The following is a 16,758-nucleotide window of genomic DNA, read 5'->3' on the forward strand; positions in this document are numbered from 1 at the left end:
CGGAGGACAAACCGAGTCAATCAGCTACGTTTACTTTCAGGACTCTGCTGTGACAGACGGAGAGAGAGGAATGAGACAACACAAAAAGGCTGAGGCAGGGGAAAGAGGGAACAAGATAAGAATGTGAGGCAGACAGACAAACTGGCACAAACAGTACTTTGTGGAAATGGTAAAAAAAGAAAGAAAAAAAAGGTGGGAGAAAAGAAAGCGGCATTGCGGTGAGAGAAACAGAGGGAGATGAAAGATAACAAAGGGAAAGTGATAGAGAACAGAAGGGAAAAGGAGAAGGGGAGTGTGACAGGAAAGACAACAAAGCGAGAGGCAGAGTGGCACAGACACTCACATCTGTGATGGTATTAGCAAAGCTGTGTCTGTGCAAACTTCACTGAGCCGTCTGCTAAATCTGCTTTATAAATCAGTCAAAGAAAAAGTACAGAAATCTGCCACAGCTCCTGACACATGCACGTCATACCTGTATAAATCATTTTAGGAGAACATCAGCATCACAAACAATCCTTACAGTTGTTATCAAAATAACATCATCACAAGGAGCATTTAATAGCTGTTCAGAAGCTTCTGATTGTATCACACCATGGAGTTTGCTCACACACTCCTCTTACTCTCTGCCATTATCTCAGATTTGTTGTTGTGCAATTCATGTAGGTCTGGTGTTGTGCCCACTCATGGCTGTTTCCCTGTTTAGAGAAACAATTAACCTAAATGGAACCTTCCTAACTAGCTGCATCGCAGTGGCAAAAAAAAAAAAAAAAAATGTTGACAAGTGTGAATGCGATAGATACAGCTGCACAACTGTGCAACAACAAGCCTTAAATCGACATGTTCCTTTGATCAATGTGAAAAACGTTAACTGCTCCAAGCAACCACTCTCAGTGTCAGCTGACCATTATGTCAGATAAATCGGTCACCGACAACTGGTTAGGGAAAAACAAAACAAAACAAAATAACCCCCCTTTCCAAGATCAGGCATCAACAGCACTCTCCTTTTTAGCTGTTGTTGTTGTTGTGGTTGCATGAGAGCCCTTTTAAATGCTCAGAAAAATGGAAATTTGAATGTCTGTATTTCCATGACAACTGGGAAAACTCCATCTGCTGAGGATGATTATGCAATAAAATCAAAAGCTCCAGACTTAATTAAAATAAGAATTCAAAAATAACGTAGATTTTTCTTTCTTTTTTTTTTTTGTAGATTCACAAAACTGAATCTACTGCAAGACACAACAAAAACAAGAAGAACAGAAGTAAAAAAAAAAACTGCAAAGAACATACAAGGGCACGTGGCACCATCCCACATCACAGCAAGCATGTATCCACTGATGCCTGGATGTGCTCATTATTTTTGACTCCATTTTGTTCACTGGCCAGCTGGCTAATCAGTGATGCACACACCAAACCATGCCACACCACAGCTAACTGTTGGACTCAGTGTATTTGAAGGAGTGTCTCAGCGTTGAGTAACAACTGGGGGACTTTGGGGACTAATTGCTTTGTTTAATCACCTTTTAATGAGAATAGACCGACAGAAAAAAGTTATCCATCCATTCCTGCAGTCATCACTATCTATCCATGGTTCCATCTATGCCAATTTAAATGAAGCCTCTTCAGAAATAGCAACAGAGAATTGCCATCCATTTATGGAAATATACAGGAAAAGTCTGACATGGTAATGGCTCTGGCTCTGTCTGTTCACTCTCTAATGGCTTTCTGTGCTTGTCTACTTGCCTTGGTTCCAATACTTAATTGGTAAATGGTAGAGGGAGGCACAGAGTCCAGGCATAAGCACAAAAGAGCTGCAAAATTAAATGATAAACGAAGGGAACACAGATGACAACTACTTAAGCAGCAACAAAACAAAATTCTGCCTGACCCACTAACTCTCCAAGTCCCACCTGTCTTTTTGTAGAACATGATCTCATCCTTGAACTCTTTGCGCTCCTCCAAGGCTTCGTCGATGCTAAGGATGATGCTTTCGCTGGTCTCAGGCCCGTAAAGGAATTTGCAGGCGCAGCTCTTCTGCATGACCTCAGCCCGGGAGAATCCTGTGAGCTCACAGAAGCCATCAGAGCAGTAGACGATGGGGAAGCCCTTCGACACCTGAGCATTGGCCAGGATGAAGTTGCTGTCTGCAGGGGAAAGGAAGTAGACGCAAGGTGAGCAGGAGGACAAGGAGCTAAGGTGATGACATTACTCTCGAGGTTGTGAGATGGGTTGGAGTTGTGATAAAATTGCCCCTGCTTTTCCTGCTTACCCAGACTTAGACAAACTAATGGATCTTTTTGATGGCCCTCTATGCAGTTTAAAGAAATAATGAGCAGCCTAACTTAGATCAATTCTCAGCTCCTCTCACAAGAAAAAAATACACTGTTAAACTTCCCCAAAGGCTGTTTAACATATCTTCCCACCGAATGCAGTGACATATAAAATAAAATCCAGTGTGTTTTCCTGAGTCTGGGCTAAAAGGAAAATAGTAAAGCTCCCCACAGACCAAACTATACTTTTTAAACTGCTCATTATTTTTTCTCCTTCAAGAATCCCTGGGGATCCCAAAACCAGTCCCTTAACAACCACAGATCCATAGCACTGCAAATACATAGTAAATACAAAGTATAAATATCATGAATTAACACTGGTAATATATATTAACATTATCAACATTAAACTTCAGCTGACTAAGAATGAAACCTGCCACAGCAGTGCAACAAGCTGTAAAAACTGCACTGACATATATATACCACCTTAGCTGATAGATAACAGTGGTGAATTTTCACATCCAGCAGACACAGAGCAACATTAACATTTACTTGGTCATGTTTCTGGTCTGCTTTTGGTCTCTACCAACTCCTGAGAAAAAATATCTGGCTCCATTGCTACTCAGTGCTCCACTAGGTTCACCAGCTAATTACTATATTTCTGTTCCTGCTATATTTACTGTTACTGCTGAGCAAGTAGCATACAGTGGGCTCATCAGAGCATTTTGCTGAAACCATCTGTCTGCTTATGAGGTTAGACCAAACTGTAAACTTGTGGACCATAAACACCCCCAAAAAAAGCTATATATAAAAACTGAGGGGAAGAGCAGACACAGGTGATAATTCTCTGTGGGTTGGTCAGTATTGGAGACACATTTCACATTACATATATTCATTTGATCCATCGCTGCCATAAATATTGTTTTCAATATCAGCTTGAATGATTTTTAATAAACTTTTTAAAGCAATGTGGACACCATTAATACAGTCCCCGACTGAAATTTAACTAGCTCATCTTGGATGTTGTAACACTTTGGTCGTGAGACCACTGCTTTAACCTCTCAGCTCCCATCGCCTACTTTTGAAACTTCAGATAATAAAAATGGAAACAAATTCAACTGGTCAAGGAGTACCTCTCTGGGTGTTTCACTGAATCGCTGCACAATAGCCACCGGGGCTAAAATGTGACTTTTAACACACGGATACAAAGGCTGATCGGATCCTCAGCTCGGGCAGATGAAGTCCTGTGTGGGCTGCAACATGAAGGTCATTTACCTCAATAAATGACTGATTTATCTGCACATACCAAAGAGCAGTGGAATCCTGCTCTCGAAACTCATTCCCTTGTGTCAAGACACCAAGCCTGAATTCATAATACTTTTAGTGAGAGTTGCAGTAAAGGGAGGTTATGTGTTAAGGAGAAATTTTAGAAAACAGAAAGAGGAAAGAGCAAGAGTGGAGGATCAGTGGGGATTGTGCTCGAGTAATGACAGTGAAAACAGAATCGCATTAGTGCTGAAGTCTATCACAATTAATTAGCCTATTTGTGTTGAGCTCTAAATACACAGTTGAAGTGGACCAGCTGTTTATACCTGAATCCATCTATTATGGCACATAAACACACACAAACAAACACACATAGAGCCGATGCAGTGCAGGATGATACTGAACTTTGCCCTTTGACAGCTAATGTTTACAGTACAACGCCCATTATACAAGACAGTGGACGACAGGGGCAGTTCTGTAGCAGATCCTATAATGTATGTGTGAGTGTGTGTGTGTGTATGTGTGTGTGGATGTGTGTGTTTGTGTGTGCACTGTTGTAATATGATCAGCAGTCAGACCTGTTCAAACCAGCCCCTAAGATGCATAATAAAAAGCCAGTCTCAAACCACATGCGCACATATTTAAAGGTGCATGTAGCATTAACAAATCACACCCAACAAATTTTGAGACATTATTATAATCACAGTAAATAACACACACACACACACACACACTAAGCCACATGCCCATGAACACAGACAACACAGAGCGACGTGAGCTTGTTTATAATCATTGTTTGAGACATCCTGCGAGGAGACTTGCTTCAATTACATTTCATTACAAAAATCAATTTTCTGCATCAATAATTCCTTTTTCCACCTACCCCGATGTTTCATTGTTTTATGTTGTACGTCAGGCTTTGTTGAGGGAAACCACCTCAGATTTGAGCTGGGAATACAACAGCAAAGAAGAAAACCCTTGTATGCGTCCCTCAAGAGGAATGAGCAACGTGTTCCCCTTTATGAGCCCATTCAGCAATCAGCAATTGCTCCCGCACGCTTGCTGGCACTCGCTAAAAATCGTGATGATTCTTGTCACTTTCAACAATGTGTGACATTGAAAAGGGAGACAGGGTACTCTAGGATTATGTAATAATAAAGAATGGTTCTGGTTCATTAAAGCTTGGCTATTACTTTTTTTAAAATTCCATTGCTGATATGTGGGAACAGAAAAAATCCTTCAAAGGATCATTTCAACATCATATTCTTGACTTTTTGGCCATTAATTCTATATGTTATGACATTAAATTATTAGTGACGTCATTGGGTTCCCATATCTCAGCAATTCACATGCTTTGTGCAATCTTACTATTAACCACATGCATCTATATGATGGAAAAGACTATGAGCTCATAGTCAACATAAATAAATAAAACGCAGTGACAGTGATACCCACTCATGAAGGAGAAAAACACCCCGAGAACACGTCTTGTCAGCAGTAACACTCTGAGTGCATGGCCCAGACAGATGGTCAGAGTGGGTCTCAGCGTTGGGACCGGCTGTCAGATGTGAGGCCCCCCAGGCTCAGGAGTAAGCAAGAGAAAGACCGACAGGGCCGCTGCCCTCTCAGGGACCCCAAGCAAAGGCTTACAGCTTGTCTAGTGGCAACTCACAGAGCACGAGAGGATGGGAGAGGGTGGTGGTGACAGAAAACTAATGTTTACAGTGAAATATACTGTTTGACAGTGGATTACTGTGGTTCAGCTAACAGAACTGACAGATATGCTGTATAGATTTTGCATGTACATGAAGTTTGTATGGTATGTTGGCATTTATACAAACAGTAACATCGACTTGGATTAGTGTTTATTTAGTCATAAATATTTTATAGAGAAATGCTTAAGTTCTGAAACCAAGTTTTTAAGAGCTGTAATTGTTCTGGTAGTCTTTCTCCTTTTTGATAATCACAGCAAAATACTTGTTTGTTTGTTCTTTTTACATTTACATTAACTCATTTGCAGACACTTTTATCCAATGTGCACCCTAGGGTTCAGTGCTTTGCCCATGGACACTTTGGCACACAATCGGGAGAACCTACTCTACCACCTGCCCCTCAGCTGCCTGTATGGTATGTATATTTAATATACTTATTTAGTATATAGATTCATTTCTTCACATGCAGTCTTGGGCACTACTACTGTCGCTGGTTGACACTTGGTCTAGGCTGAGACAGAACACGATTACCATTTGCTTAACCTTTATCCTCTCTTTTATTTTGTCCTTTCCAACAAATTCCCTTATTTTTCCTTTTCTCTACCTTTCCGTCTATACCTCCCTGCTACTGTCCTACTTTCCCTGGCTCCTTCCTTCCCTCCTTTACTAATGTGCCAGCATCATGCCCCTGTTCTTGCCCCCCTCCCCCCCAAAAATGTCCTGCCTTCGTTCCCTTTCTTCCTTGTCTCTTCATATCTTTTTTCTCTCTCTTTTCTATCTCACTCCCTCAGCCCTTTTATTTATCTCTCCATCCTTTCCCTGCCTAACCTCTCGACCTTCGTTCCCTCCTTCATTCCCTCCCAGCTGTTCTTTATGTCCCTCCTACCGTTTTTGGATTTCTCCACCTAATTACTCTTCATTCCCTCTCTGCCCTTGGAATTCCACCAGACTATCCTTCTTTTTCCCAATCCATTTATTTCCTTCACTCTTGGCACCTGTTCTTCCCCACCGCCTCTATGAGAACATCATCTGTCTACTGTTACTGTCTTTCCTCTGAACCCTGAACCTCTGCTAAAGGAGAAGTCTGAACGATCTCCTCATCTCTGACTCCTTTTTAGATTTCATTCACTGATTTCATCCCCCCTCTGTTTTTATCTTTTTCCCTCTGCCTCAACCTCTTCATCACCTCCCATTTCTCTCCAGTATCTCCATCCCTATGCTGAATTTCTTTTGGCTAATTGCTCCGGTGTAGAAGCCCATAGATCATCTCCCCTCATGCTCACACTACTGCATGACAGCTGCTGGAGAAACCCCACAGGGACACAGGGAAGAGAGAGAGGGAGGGCAAAAGAGGAAGGAGGGCAGGGAGCGAAGAAAGACAGCAAGAAGGATGAAGAGAGAGGTGGTTACAGAGCGTTCTTATGCAATAAAAGTCAACCGCAGTGCCTTGTAATTGTTGGTAAATGAATGATTTGTAAAGCATGGGTGAGCCATTAATAAAAGATACTTGTGAGTGTGATCATACCATCAAAGCACCAGTGTAAGACAGCTATTTCCTCTCCTCAAAAAGCCTTTTCCTGAAAAATTACCCCTTGTGATAATGCAAATTCAGTTTTCTGTGAGAAGCAAATGTCAAAGTAACATTGTTAGCAACACAAAGTTGGCAGGCTGTCTTCTACAAACAGGAAACACTGGTTTCTTTTATGACTACAATGTTTTCTTGACCTTAATCAAGTAGTTTTTAGCCAAGCTAGCAGATATGGCTGGTTGTATTTTTGAAAGCTCCCAGCAACTGATGGACTGCCATGAAATCTAGGCATTCATGGTCCTCAGAGGATGAATCCCTCTGACTTTAGTGATCCCCAGACAGTTCCTCTGGCAGTGAAATATACCGATAACTATTGGATGAATTTTCCATTAAATCTGGTTTAGACTTTCCTTCACACTGGTTGAATTGTAAGAACTTTATTCATTCCTTAGGTTTTCCTCAGCCTTCATCAGATCAAACTTTCAGTTTGTGTAATACAATATTTGGTGGTAATTAGCAAATGCCAGCACGCTAACACTCTAAGAAGCTAAACGTAAGTGCAAAAAAAAAAATCAGCATTTTTCTTTGTAAGTGAGAACGTGTTGCAGATGTTAGCATTTAGCTCATAGCACCACTCTGGATACAGCACACCTGAATACAGCCTCACAGAGCTGCTTACATGACTGCAGACTCCAGGTCCTGTTTTAACCCAAATCTGACCTTAATCAAATACTTTTTCGACCTAAACATCAGCAGACCTTGTGTCTGTTGTGTGTTGTGTATGGTGTCTTCACAAAAAGAATATAAAATGATTGTTTTGGAATGAAATGACAAGGACTTGCAGGAATCTACTTTCTCAGCAGGTCAGTACTGCAATAACTAGGTGGCTCAGAGGGAAATCTAAAGTAGCACAAACTGCAACATCAGGTGCATTCCCTCGGTACACTCTCCTAAACAAATGGTGGCAGTGGGGAGGAGAAGTGAGCATGTTCATGGAGGGGGTATGTTGTCGACACACTGCTTTGTCCCAGATTTGTGGTTTTAAACAGACTCGAAGCAGACTCTGTATTGCGCATTCACCAGCTCCTCGACAGCCCTGTGCCACCCCTCAGAGCAACCCCAGAGCTATTTCAGGCACAACTCTTATGATGGGTGAGCAAGCATGAGGAAGCAATGGAGATGCAGAAAGAGACAGAGAGAGAGAGAGAGAGAAAGTGAGAGAGAGAGAGAGAGAGAGAGAGAGAGAGAGAGAGAGAGAGAGAGAGAGAGAGAGAGAGAGAAGCAGAAACCAACAGACGCAGCAAGCAGGGAAAAAGATGGATGACGAGACAGGTGAGACAGTGAAAGATGAGGGGGATGTGGACAGGTAAGGGGAAGAGAAGGGGAGGCTGAGATATACACCGAGGCAGACAGATGAGGGTGGGAAAGGGACAGAGGGCGAGAAGGTGATGTGAAAAGTTGAAAGTAAGTGAGATGGAGCTGTGAGCGGTGGAATGATGAAAGATGGAGATATAGTGTGGTATAAAAATTGTGGGGAAGTGGAGAGATGGATGGAAGGACCTCCTCACCTTTTTTTTTTTTTTTTTTTTTTGCTAAAATTCATGCAGGCCTCTAAAAAACCGCTACAGAGCAGTCACATAACCACAAAGTCACTCTAGAGTTGCCATAGTTACCACTGACACACACCATGGCAACCAAGGTTACAACTGTACAGTTTGTCTTAGTAATAGATATAATATATATATATATACTGCATCTAGTCAACACATGACTTTCATGTCACATAAATTCATGTACAAATGGTTGTGTATCAATTATGTGACTGTGTGACGAAGTCAAAGCATACACACATCTGTAAACATGCATACACATATACAGTGTGTGCACGCACAAATCACACAGCTATGCCAACAGTGCTAATCCTCTCACACAGTATAACTGAAGACAGAAAATCATTAGACAAATCCACAGCCTTAATCACTTCTGTGGCTCTTTATCATACAGTCCCCCAGGCTCTCACCAACTGAAACATTACACCAGTCATTACATTCCTGCAATTTCCCAGCCCGCCTCCCTGCTTTTCTTTCTCTATCTCTCATGGTCAATATCTCTTTCACCCTCCATTGTCTGCCTCCCTCTACGCTTCCACAAGATTTCTGTTGTAGCCTCGCTCTCTTTCTCACAAAACCCAATCCTCTCATTTATAAAATTAACTGAGTCTAAAAATGGCCGACTTGGCCCAGACTTCCGTTGGTGAAACCCCGTTTGTCAATCGTTTTGGACAGTCCATTAGAGACGGTGATTAGGCGAGGAATCTCGCTCATTAGGTGGGTTAACAAGGCAGAACGTCCGCGGTGACGAGGAAAGCTCCCATGCACACGTCCCAGAAGTTTGTTGGAACAGACAAAGTGTTTGTCCCCTTTAAGTACACACTAATAATCAAGTCTAGTGACCCTTCCTGTGAGGACAGTGTTTGCCCGCTGAGTCTGTACTGATGATGGTGGCTTTGTCCTCTTAAGTGCATACTTTGTCAAAGCCTTGTTAAAGCCAGTGGATACTGCTGGATTGCTATTACCTAAAAATACTAATTCAAAATTTTCCACACATAGCTGATGCCTTCAGCTATGAAGGTTTACAGTGCGTGAGGGCACTCACGGACACTCAGGATCTTGTTACTTTTAAAAGGACATGCAACTGATGATGTTGTATGAAATAACCTAGGTCTAATTAATACAAGTAAAAACATGTTGTCTTGAGGCACATTAGTGTTCTTACAGTGTATGCGGGAAAGCAGCAAGAAGCTATTTTCAGGGGGAAAAAAGCACACGGCAGAGAAAAACTAATTATAATATGTAAACTTACATTTAGGAAGAGCACCACATAATTTTGTCTAGAGCTGGTGGAGACTAAAGCAGAACTAGAAGGACCGTTAATCTTGGACTTACATTTGTCAAGTTGCTTGGAACACAATTTCAAATGAATGCTAATGTTGCTCATGTGTGCTTGATGTGTAAATAGTGTAAATGATGTGTTTACAGCATGTTCCACAGTCATTAAGAAAAAAAATCAGTTTATACAGATTTGAATTATAGAACAATAAGAATTAATAAAGCAAATAATAATAGATGGTGCAAATGCGTCTTTCAGATAAACCGTGTTAACTTCTGTGTGGTCACATAACTTAATTACGGATCTTGCTTTATTTGACATGTTATGGGATAGCTCACCAGCCATAGCTTAAGTAGCCCTGCAAGCAGTCAGTATATTTACCAAACCTTTAGCACCACCTACTTCACGAGGATACATGACTGAATTACACTGTGCTACTTTCTGGTGTTAGCAGGCACTATGTCGGTATTTCAGTGTGATTCCATGAAAAAAAGCCCTCTATATTCCACATTGTTCACCAGGATACAGCACAGCACCATCTTTTCTGTTTATTTTTACCCTAAAATAAAACAGTCTCGATCTTAAGTGGGCTTTGGAGAAAATGGGAACAGCAGTGCCAATCCACTGCCAGTAAGTGAGAGCGCCTCTGCACCCTGCAGCTCTACAGTCAATGATGATTGATTACTCCCTCACAGTCTCATAACTGCACTCATTACTTCTTTCACAGTCATTCTTTGGCTGAGGACAACATCAGAGCTGCCTTTTCACAAGTTAGCATAATCATATTTTTAGATAACAATCTACTGAGTGTCTATTATGGGAAATTAAACAGTTGCTGATGTCTTCCCAACAAATAATCCATGTTATATCCACTTTAATAAACCTTGCTGAGACGTATGTGCATCAGCATGTGGTCTGTGGTCTTTCAAAATCAGTAATTAGCTCCCTGGATCTTACTGCAGGTCACAAGGTTGCCGGTGAGACTTAGCTGTCGGGACAGCAACATTATATCTTCTGTCTTCTCTGAGACAGCGGGATCTAATAGTGACAGCTTCTTTTATTGTGTGTAATACTCTGATGAGTTTTTAACATTCACCTGGCAGCAAGTGGTAATCACGACACAGGATCCCACAGCCACTTTTTAACAGCTTAATTAGATGTGCTGCAGTTTAAGAAAGTTAATCAGTGGAGGGGAAACTTCTGCTTTACTATCCTTATGTTCAAAGACAGAGACAGCTGAGCACACACACACACTGAGCTACACACTTAGACAAACACACATAAAGTTCTGTGACACAAACCAGCAAAGTGCAGAAAATGCTCCACGCTTTCCCTTTTCTTCCTGTTCTCTTCCTCCTCTGTCTTCATCTCTCTTTACACACATGCAGACTCTTTTCTCTCTTTTATTCACATACACACTTAAAACATTACCACCGCCGCCCTGTACTGACTTCAACACACAGCTGTTCTAAGTCTTAGTGTCAGTGATTGTGACAGTAATTACCTGCCTAGTGGAGGTGGAACTAGTGTGTGCTGAGAGCTAGAAAATAGCAATCTAAAAGAATGGTGCAGGATAGGGGAGCACGCAGCACACACTGGGAGACTTTACACAGCCCCTCTGGTACAACTGTACCACCGAATCCTCTGCTGCTTAATTTGGGCAAGGAACAGTCCATTATAGTCTCCATCTCCCCAGTGAAGACCATCATTGGCTGACAGACAGACAGGCAAGTCAGCAAGTATTCTGTAGTGGTGATGAGACTCAAGTAATGACTTCAGTTCAGAGGTATTAAGCGACAGTTTTACAGGGAAACTTATGGATATACTTATACTGCACTTTACTGACATGACCATTTGACCATGCTGCGTTGTAGGTGCTTATTATAAAGCAACTAGATTCTAAATTTAGGCCTCTATAAATACAAAATGAGAACTTATCTTTTTATTTTATCAAAACAATGACACATGTATTTTGAATGATCAATTTCTGGTGTTGTTTTCTCCAAAAATGTATTTCAACTGACTATAGTACTGTTTCAGCTTGTGAACCCTGAAAAGCAGCTCCAATGAGTCTTTTAAGCCTTTAGTTGTAATTCTGTCTTGGCAATCATCTTTGCTAGGTTCCCACTTCTAGAAAGAGTAGCCACAGAACTAACTCCATTTATAGACAATTTGTCTGACTGTGGACTTATGAATATCTAAACTCTCTGAGATGACTCTGTAACCCTTTCCAACTTTATGCAAATCAACCATTCTTCATCATAAGTCTTTTTTTTATGAGGCATGGTTCACATTAGCAGATGTTTCTTGTGAATAACAAAGACAACATTTTTGAATGTTTTTTTTTTGTATGTTTTTTCTTTTTGTGGTGGGGACTCCTCCCCTACTCTAGGTGGAGCTGATGAGTGCAGCCTTGAGCTAGTCCCTCCTAACTCCTCCTAATCAAGTTATATAAGACACCTGTGATCTTTTGTCTCTTTCTTTGTCTCCTGCTCTGTCCTTGCTGTGGCTGTCCAGGTGCTGCTTGTGAGGGGTTTTGATACTAGTTTTTAACATCCTGTGGTGAGTTGGTCTGTGACTGTTCTTTTTTAATACCTTTTAAATAAGCAGTTTGAACTCGGTTAATGGTGTTTCCCCCTCGTCTTTTTAGGTTCACCTGCACTATTGCTGTTTTGGCCCTTAGTTTGGCCTTGTTTTGCCCCTTGTTTTGCCCCTGGTCTGTTTAAATGTAGCTTGCTCTTAGTTTGCCCCTTGCTCTTTTTAGACATAGTTTGTCCTTAGTTTGCGCCTTAATTTGCCTTTGTTGGACCTAACCTTTGTCTACTTGTTTAGATTTAGTTTGACCTTTTGTTTTTGATTTTCACCTTGAGTTTAGGTTTCTGTTCCTTTAGTCATCTTTCTTTGATTTCTTTTGTTTGAATTTGCTTCTGGCCAACTGGGTTACTTTGTATTTTTGCTTTGTTGATTATTGTTTATTGGGTTACATTATATATGTATTTTTTTTGCTTTATCATTATTGTTCATTTGCTTGCGGTTTAATTTTGTTTTGAGATTCTTTTCTTTCTAGGCAGAGTGCTACTGCGGAGAGGCTATGCACCTGTGGTGAGGGCCTTTCACTGAACTGCATGTGAGTTAATACACAGGGACACTGTAGACTGCATCATTTGCTGTGAGGTTGCCGTAAGTTTGATTTGCTGCAACAAGAGTGAGCAGTGGTAGCACTCCTGGCACTCCTTTTGTGTAGTCTGCCTCTCTGCATGCGGCCTCTGCCTAGTGTTTTAACTTGAATTTTAAAATTTTAAAAATCTTAAATATGTTGTTCTTTTAAATTGAATGTTGAGGCCTTCCTCCTTTTTAGTATTTAGATTATAGTAAAATACATTATAACTATTTCATTCAGTTGCCAATATTCTTTTCACCTTTTCTCTTTCATTCTTTTTCAGCAGTTTCCATCAGTTCCAGTCCTTGCTTGTTTTTTTTGTGATTATTAAATACATTTATAAATCTTTTAACTCACGTCTCTGCCTCAGTAATGTACCTGTGTGCCTTGTACTTTCACTAAGTATTTATGCTAGGAATTTCCTGGGGTGCAAGTCCCCAGGTGGTGTTGTTGGTGATTTCAATCCTCCCCTTAGTGTCCCTCGCCACATTTTTGAGTCAAAGTAGCTCTAACCCACAACTCCAATCTGGTTTCAGTGACTGTTCTCAAGGTTTGGTAACACCTGATTCCAGTTACCTTTTGTTAATGTCATTAACTTAGGGGTTCACATCCTTTTTCCAACCTATACTGTGAATGTTTGAATCATGTATTCAGAATGAACAATAACACAAAGACTTGTGTTTTTTGTTAAAATAGATTTTGTTCATAATTGTAACTTAGATGAAGATCTGTCGATATTTTAAGACAAATTTAAACAGAAATGCAGATAGCTCCAAAAGTTACTCTCACTTCTCCTTGCCACTGTATTTTAGGACCTTATGTGGGGGTTTCCTACTCCAAGATTGGAAACCACTGCTGTGAAATAATCTAAGTTAAGTGACAATGTGTGATTCTAATGAGCAGGGCACCTCTAAATACAGCTTCAATGATAGACAGGTGGTGAGATTAGTCATCTCTATGGCGCACTGTTGTAGAATGACATAAGGTGTCACAGCACTGTAACACAGTCATCACTCTGCAGAGCTACAGACAGACTCTGTTATTTTAGTTACTGTACGGCCAAACGGGGACACACACCGAACCCAACACAGTGATCAGAGGTGTTTGTGTCTGTCAAACAGTAAGTCAACAAAGCACACAGTGAAGCGCACAAAAGCTCTCTGTCTTTTGAACTGAGCTGAGCGATGACTTTGTTCAAAATGAGCAGCAACTTGACCCAAGTCAGTTGTGGGATGTTGTGGGAATTACTCACATCTCTCCAAGGAAATGTGAGTAATTGAAAAGCTGATAGTTCCTCCAAACATGGACAAAATATTTAAAGCCTTAAACATTTCACATCTACCCTCATCTGAACTACTTAAATGAGCAAGCAAGCAGGCAAACTTTGAGTGTCTTCCCGTCTAACTGCCTCTGTAATCGCTAGGTAATGACTGGAACACCTCAATTTATTTAAATAACCCTGGGTCTGAACATGAAAGAGTATCTCTCCTTTTGAACGCGTTGAAAAAGTTCAATCAATTTTAAAGGCCACCGGTGAACGTACAAGACCTTTTCTCTGAGTACAAATCAGATCAAGTTAAGGACTTGCCTACTTTCACTTTTGCCCATTTATCATACGCTGTTTCCAGGTCCGACCTGCCTGGCCGCACTTTGGATGACGTCAAAGGGGATAACATAGCAGTGAACCTGGCACTTCCCTTATATTTGCTCCTGGCCAGGCCATGAGACCCAATTTGTCCCGTCAAGCTCCACCGCCTGCAGCCTTCCCCATCTCGCAGTCCAAATGCAACGTTAATTTCCTCTACCTCGCTAGCTCAAGGACAGCAGTTCATTCTCTGGGGCTTGAAAAACCACTTGTGCTAGGTACAGTACTACTGCAATCCCCTTGTGTTAGAGCAGAGATCTTGCTCAGGCAGCTGAATGTTTGTTGCTACTTGACATATAGCCTGCTCTCACTCACACAGCGGTGCTCAATCTGCAGTTATGGGGACTGAAACAAGGATGGATGTCAGTGGATATCATTGTGTCTCTCTGAGTGGTATGAACATACAGCAGGAAATGTAGAATGCCCCAAAGAGTGGGGCATGAGTGGGGGTCAGGTGATGTGTTTGGGTTTGATACAGCCACTAAGGACATGATGTACTAACATCATTAGGTCTAAAATAAGGAATTTTACCACATACCGGCTCATATTGAACATAAACACTGAGTAAAAACGTGTTTTAAAAATGTTGTAGGGATTCTGAGACACCAGTTCTGACACAAAAATACTACGAAAGATGTTTTTGACAAAATAAACAATAGACAGTACAAGTCTCATACACTGTTCATGGGCCCTTATTGGATGCACTGGATTACACAATATGGTTACTATCTGAATTAAAAAACAAAAACAGGACATAACACAGATTTTAAAGTAAGCAACTGCAAATATGTGTGCCCAAGTGTCCAAACAAACAACAAACTCTTAGAAGCCTTAGTATGAGCTGAAACTAAGCAGAACTGAGGGATAGAAAATGATGAGGGCAGCTCACATGGACAAAACATGAAGCAAATGTCAGCTGTAAAACGTAACTGATTTCCAACAATCTTCCAAGAGATATAGATGTTCATTATGTAAAAAGAGGCCACTAACATAAGAGGCTAGAGTTCAGACAGAACTCTGTGCGTGTGCGTGTGTGTGTGTAATGTAATGCCCCCACCGACCAATTAATTTTGATAAATGCGACTGCTGGTTTCAGACCGGCGGGAGGAAGGTAGCAGTGGCCGCAGGACTTGTAGGCCAAAGAGCAGAGATTTTAAAGGTGAACTTCACAGAAAAAAAAAATGACGTGTGGACAAGTCAGAAAAGTTGGATTCGCCCGGGCTTGTTCACAAATACCAGATATATGACACAGGCTGCAACTTGTGAACAAGTTGTCCAAATGTGTGGATCCGGGAGTGAGAGCCCTGTTAACCCTTTGTCGCTGTCTGTGGTGCTGAGGTTTCAGCAGGTTTCAGCACCGCGGACAGCGACAACCTCAGCACACTAATTGCTGTGGGAGCGCTCCGGGCTTTCCTCAACAGTCTGATCCTGAGACATGAAACAATTCTGAGTTACCTTGAAGTTATATTAATAAGTCTATCTCAGGAAAAAAACAAAAACAAAACATTCTGGCCTGAGATAACTGATGTCACCCGTAACTGAAAGGCCGTTAGCATCAAGGACAACAAACCTAAAACGCATGAAAGACATTGACAGCACTCTATTCTTGATTTGATTTTTGCAGGTGTTAGGGTGTTTATCTATTCAAGGATCTCCAGGAAATAGGCTGCACTCTGCTTATGAAAATCTCCTTACAAAACAGAACAGAAACCACCCGAACATTCGCACCAAAAAAACTATAATAGCTGCCGCAAAGACTCGACTATTTAAACAATAATTAAAAGCAAACTTACGAGTTCCATCAAACCGTGTGGCTATAGTGTCCAGAAACGTGTTCTGCGGCGCTAATAATCCCTTCATCACAGGCATTTTCCCTCTTTAATGTCGAAGTCCCCATCAAAGTTACTGGAGAGAAGGTGCAAGTCGTCCAAATGCGTGAGGTGCTCCCACTGAAGGCGCGCAACCTATATGAAGCAGCTATCCGGTCAAGTCAGCACAATGCGATCCCTAGTCGATGGGGGAGTGCACGTGATGCGCGCACCCGTGTGTCTGGAGCTTGTGTTGCGTGTGTAAATGACAACAGAAGACGAAGCCCACAGGTGCAGTTCAGGTAATAGCCAGGGACGACCGTGAGAGAGTGAGACTCCCTGTCAGCGATGCCATTATTATGCCGCTGGATTCAATGATCATCTCTCCTCAGCGCGCAATGGTGGGAGGCATCAATCACTCTCAACAACAACTGTGATCAAAGCGCAAATGGGGGGAGTTTGTCCGTGTGGAGACATAGTGGC

General features: G+C 41.5%; 1 protein-coding gene across 1 annotated transcript in view; it reads right to left on the bottom strand.

Annotated features, from left to right (window-relative positions):
• kcnh8 (potassium voltage-gated channel, subfamily H (eag-related), member 8) overlaps positions 1 to 16,396 on the bottom strand; it is a 45,904-nt gene extending 29,508 nt beyond the window's left edge. Inside the window, exons 1-2 of the mRNA XM_041053038.1 lie at positions 16,261 to 16,396; positions 1,908 to 2,141 (exon numbers count right to left, since the gene is read on the bottom strand). Coding sequence (XP_040908972.1) covers positions 1,908 to 2,141; positions 16,261 to 16,336 — 310 coding nt within the window. The 5' untranslated portion in view covers positions 16,337 to 16,396. The remainder of the gene's footprint in view (positions 1 to 1,907; positions 2,142 to 16,260) is intronic.
• Between the last annotated feature and the right edge of the window lie 362 nt (positions 16,397 to 16,758).

Source organism: Toxotes jaculatrix, chromosome 13, assembly GCF_017976425.1.
Source record: "Toxotes jaculatrix isolate fToxJac2 chromosome 13, fToxJac2.pri, whole genome shotgun sequence".
NCBI classification, from domain to species: domain Eukaryota; kingdom Metazoa; phylum Chordata; class Actinopteri; family Toxotidae; genus Toxotes; species Toxotes jaculatrix.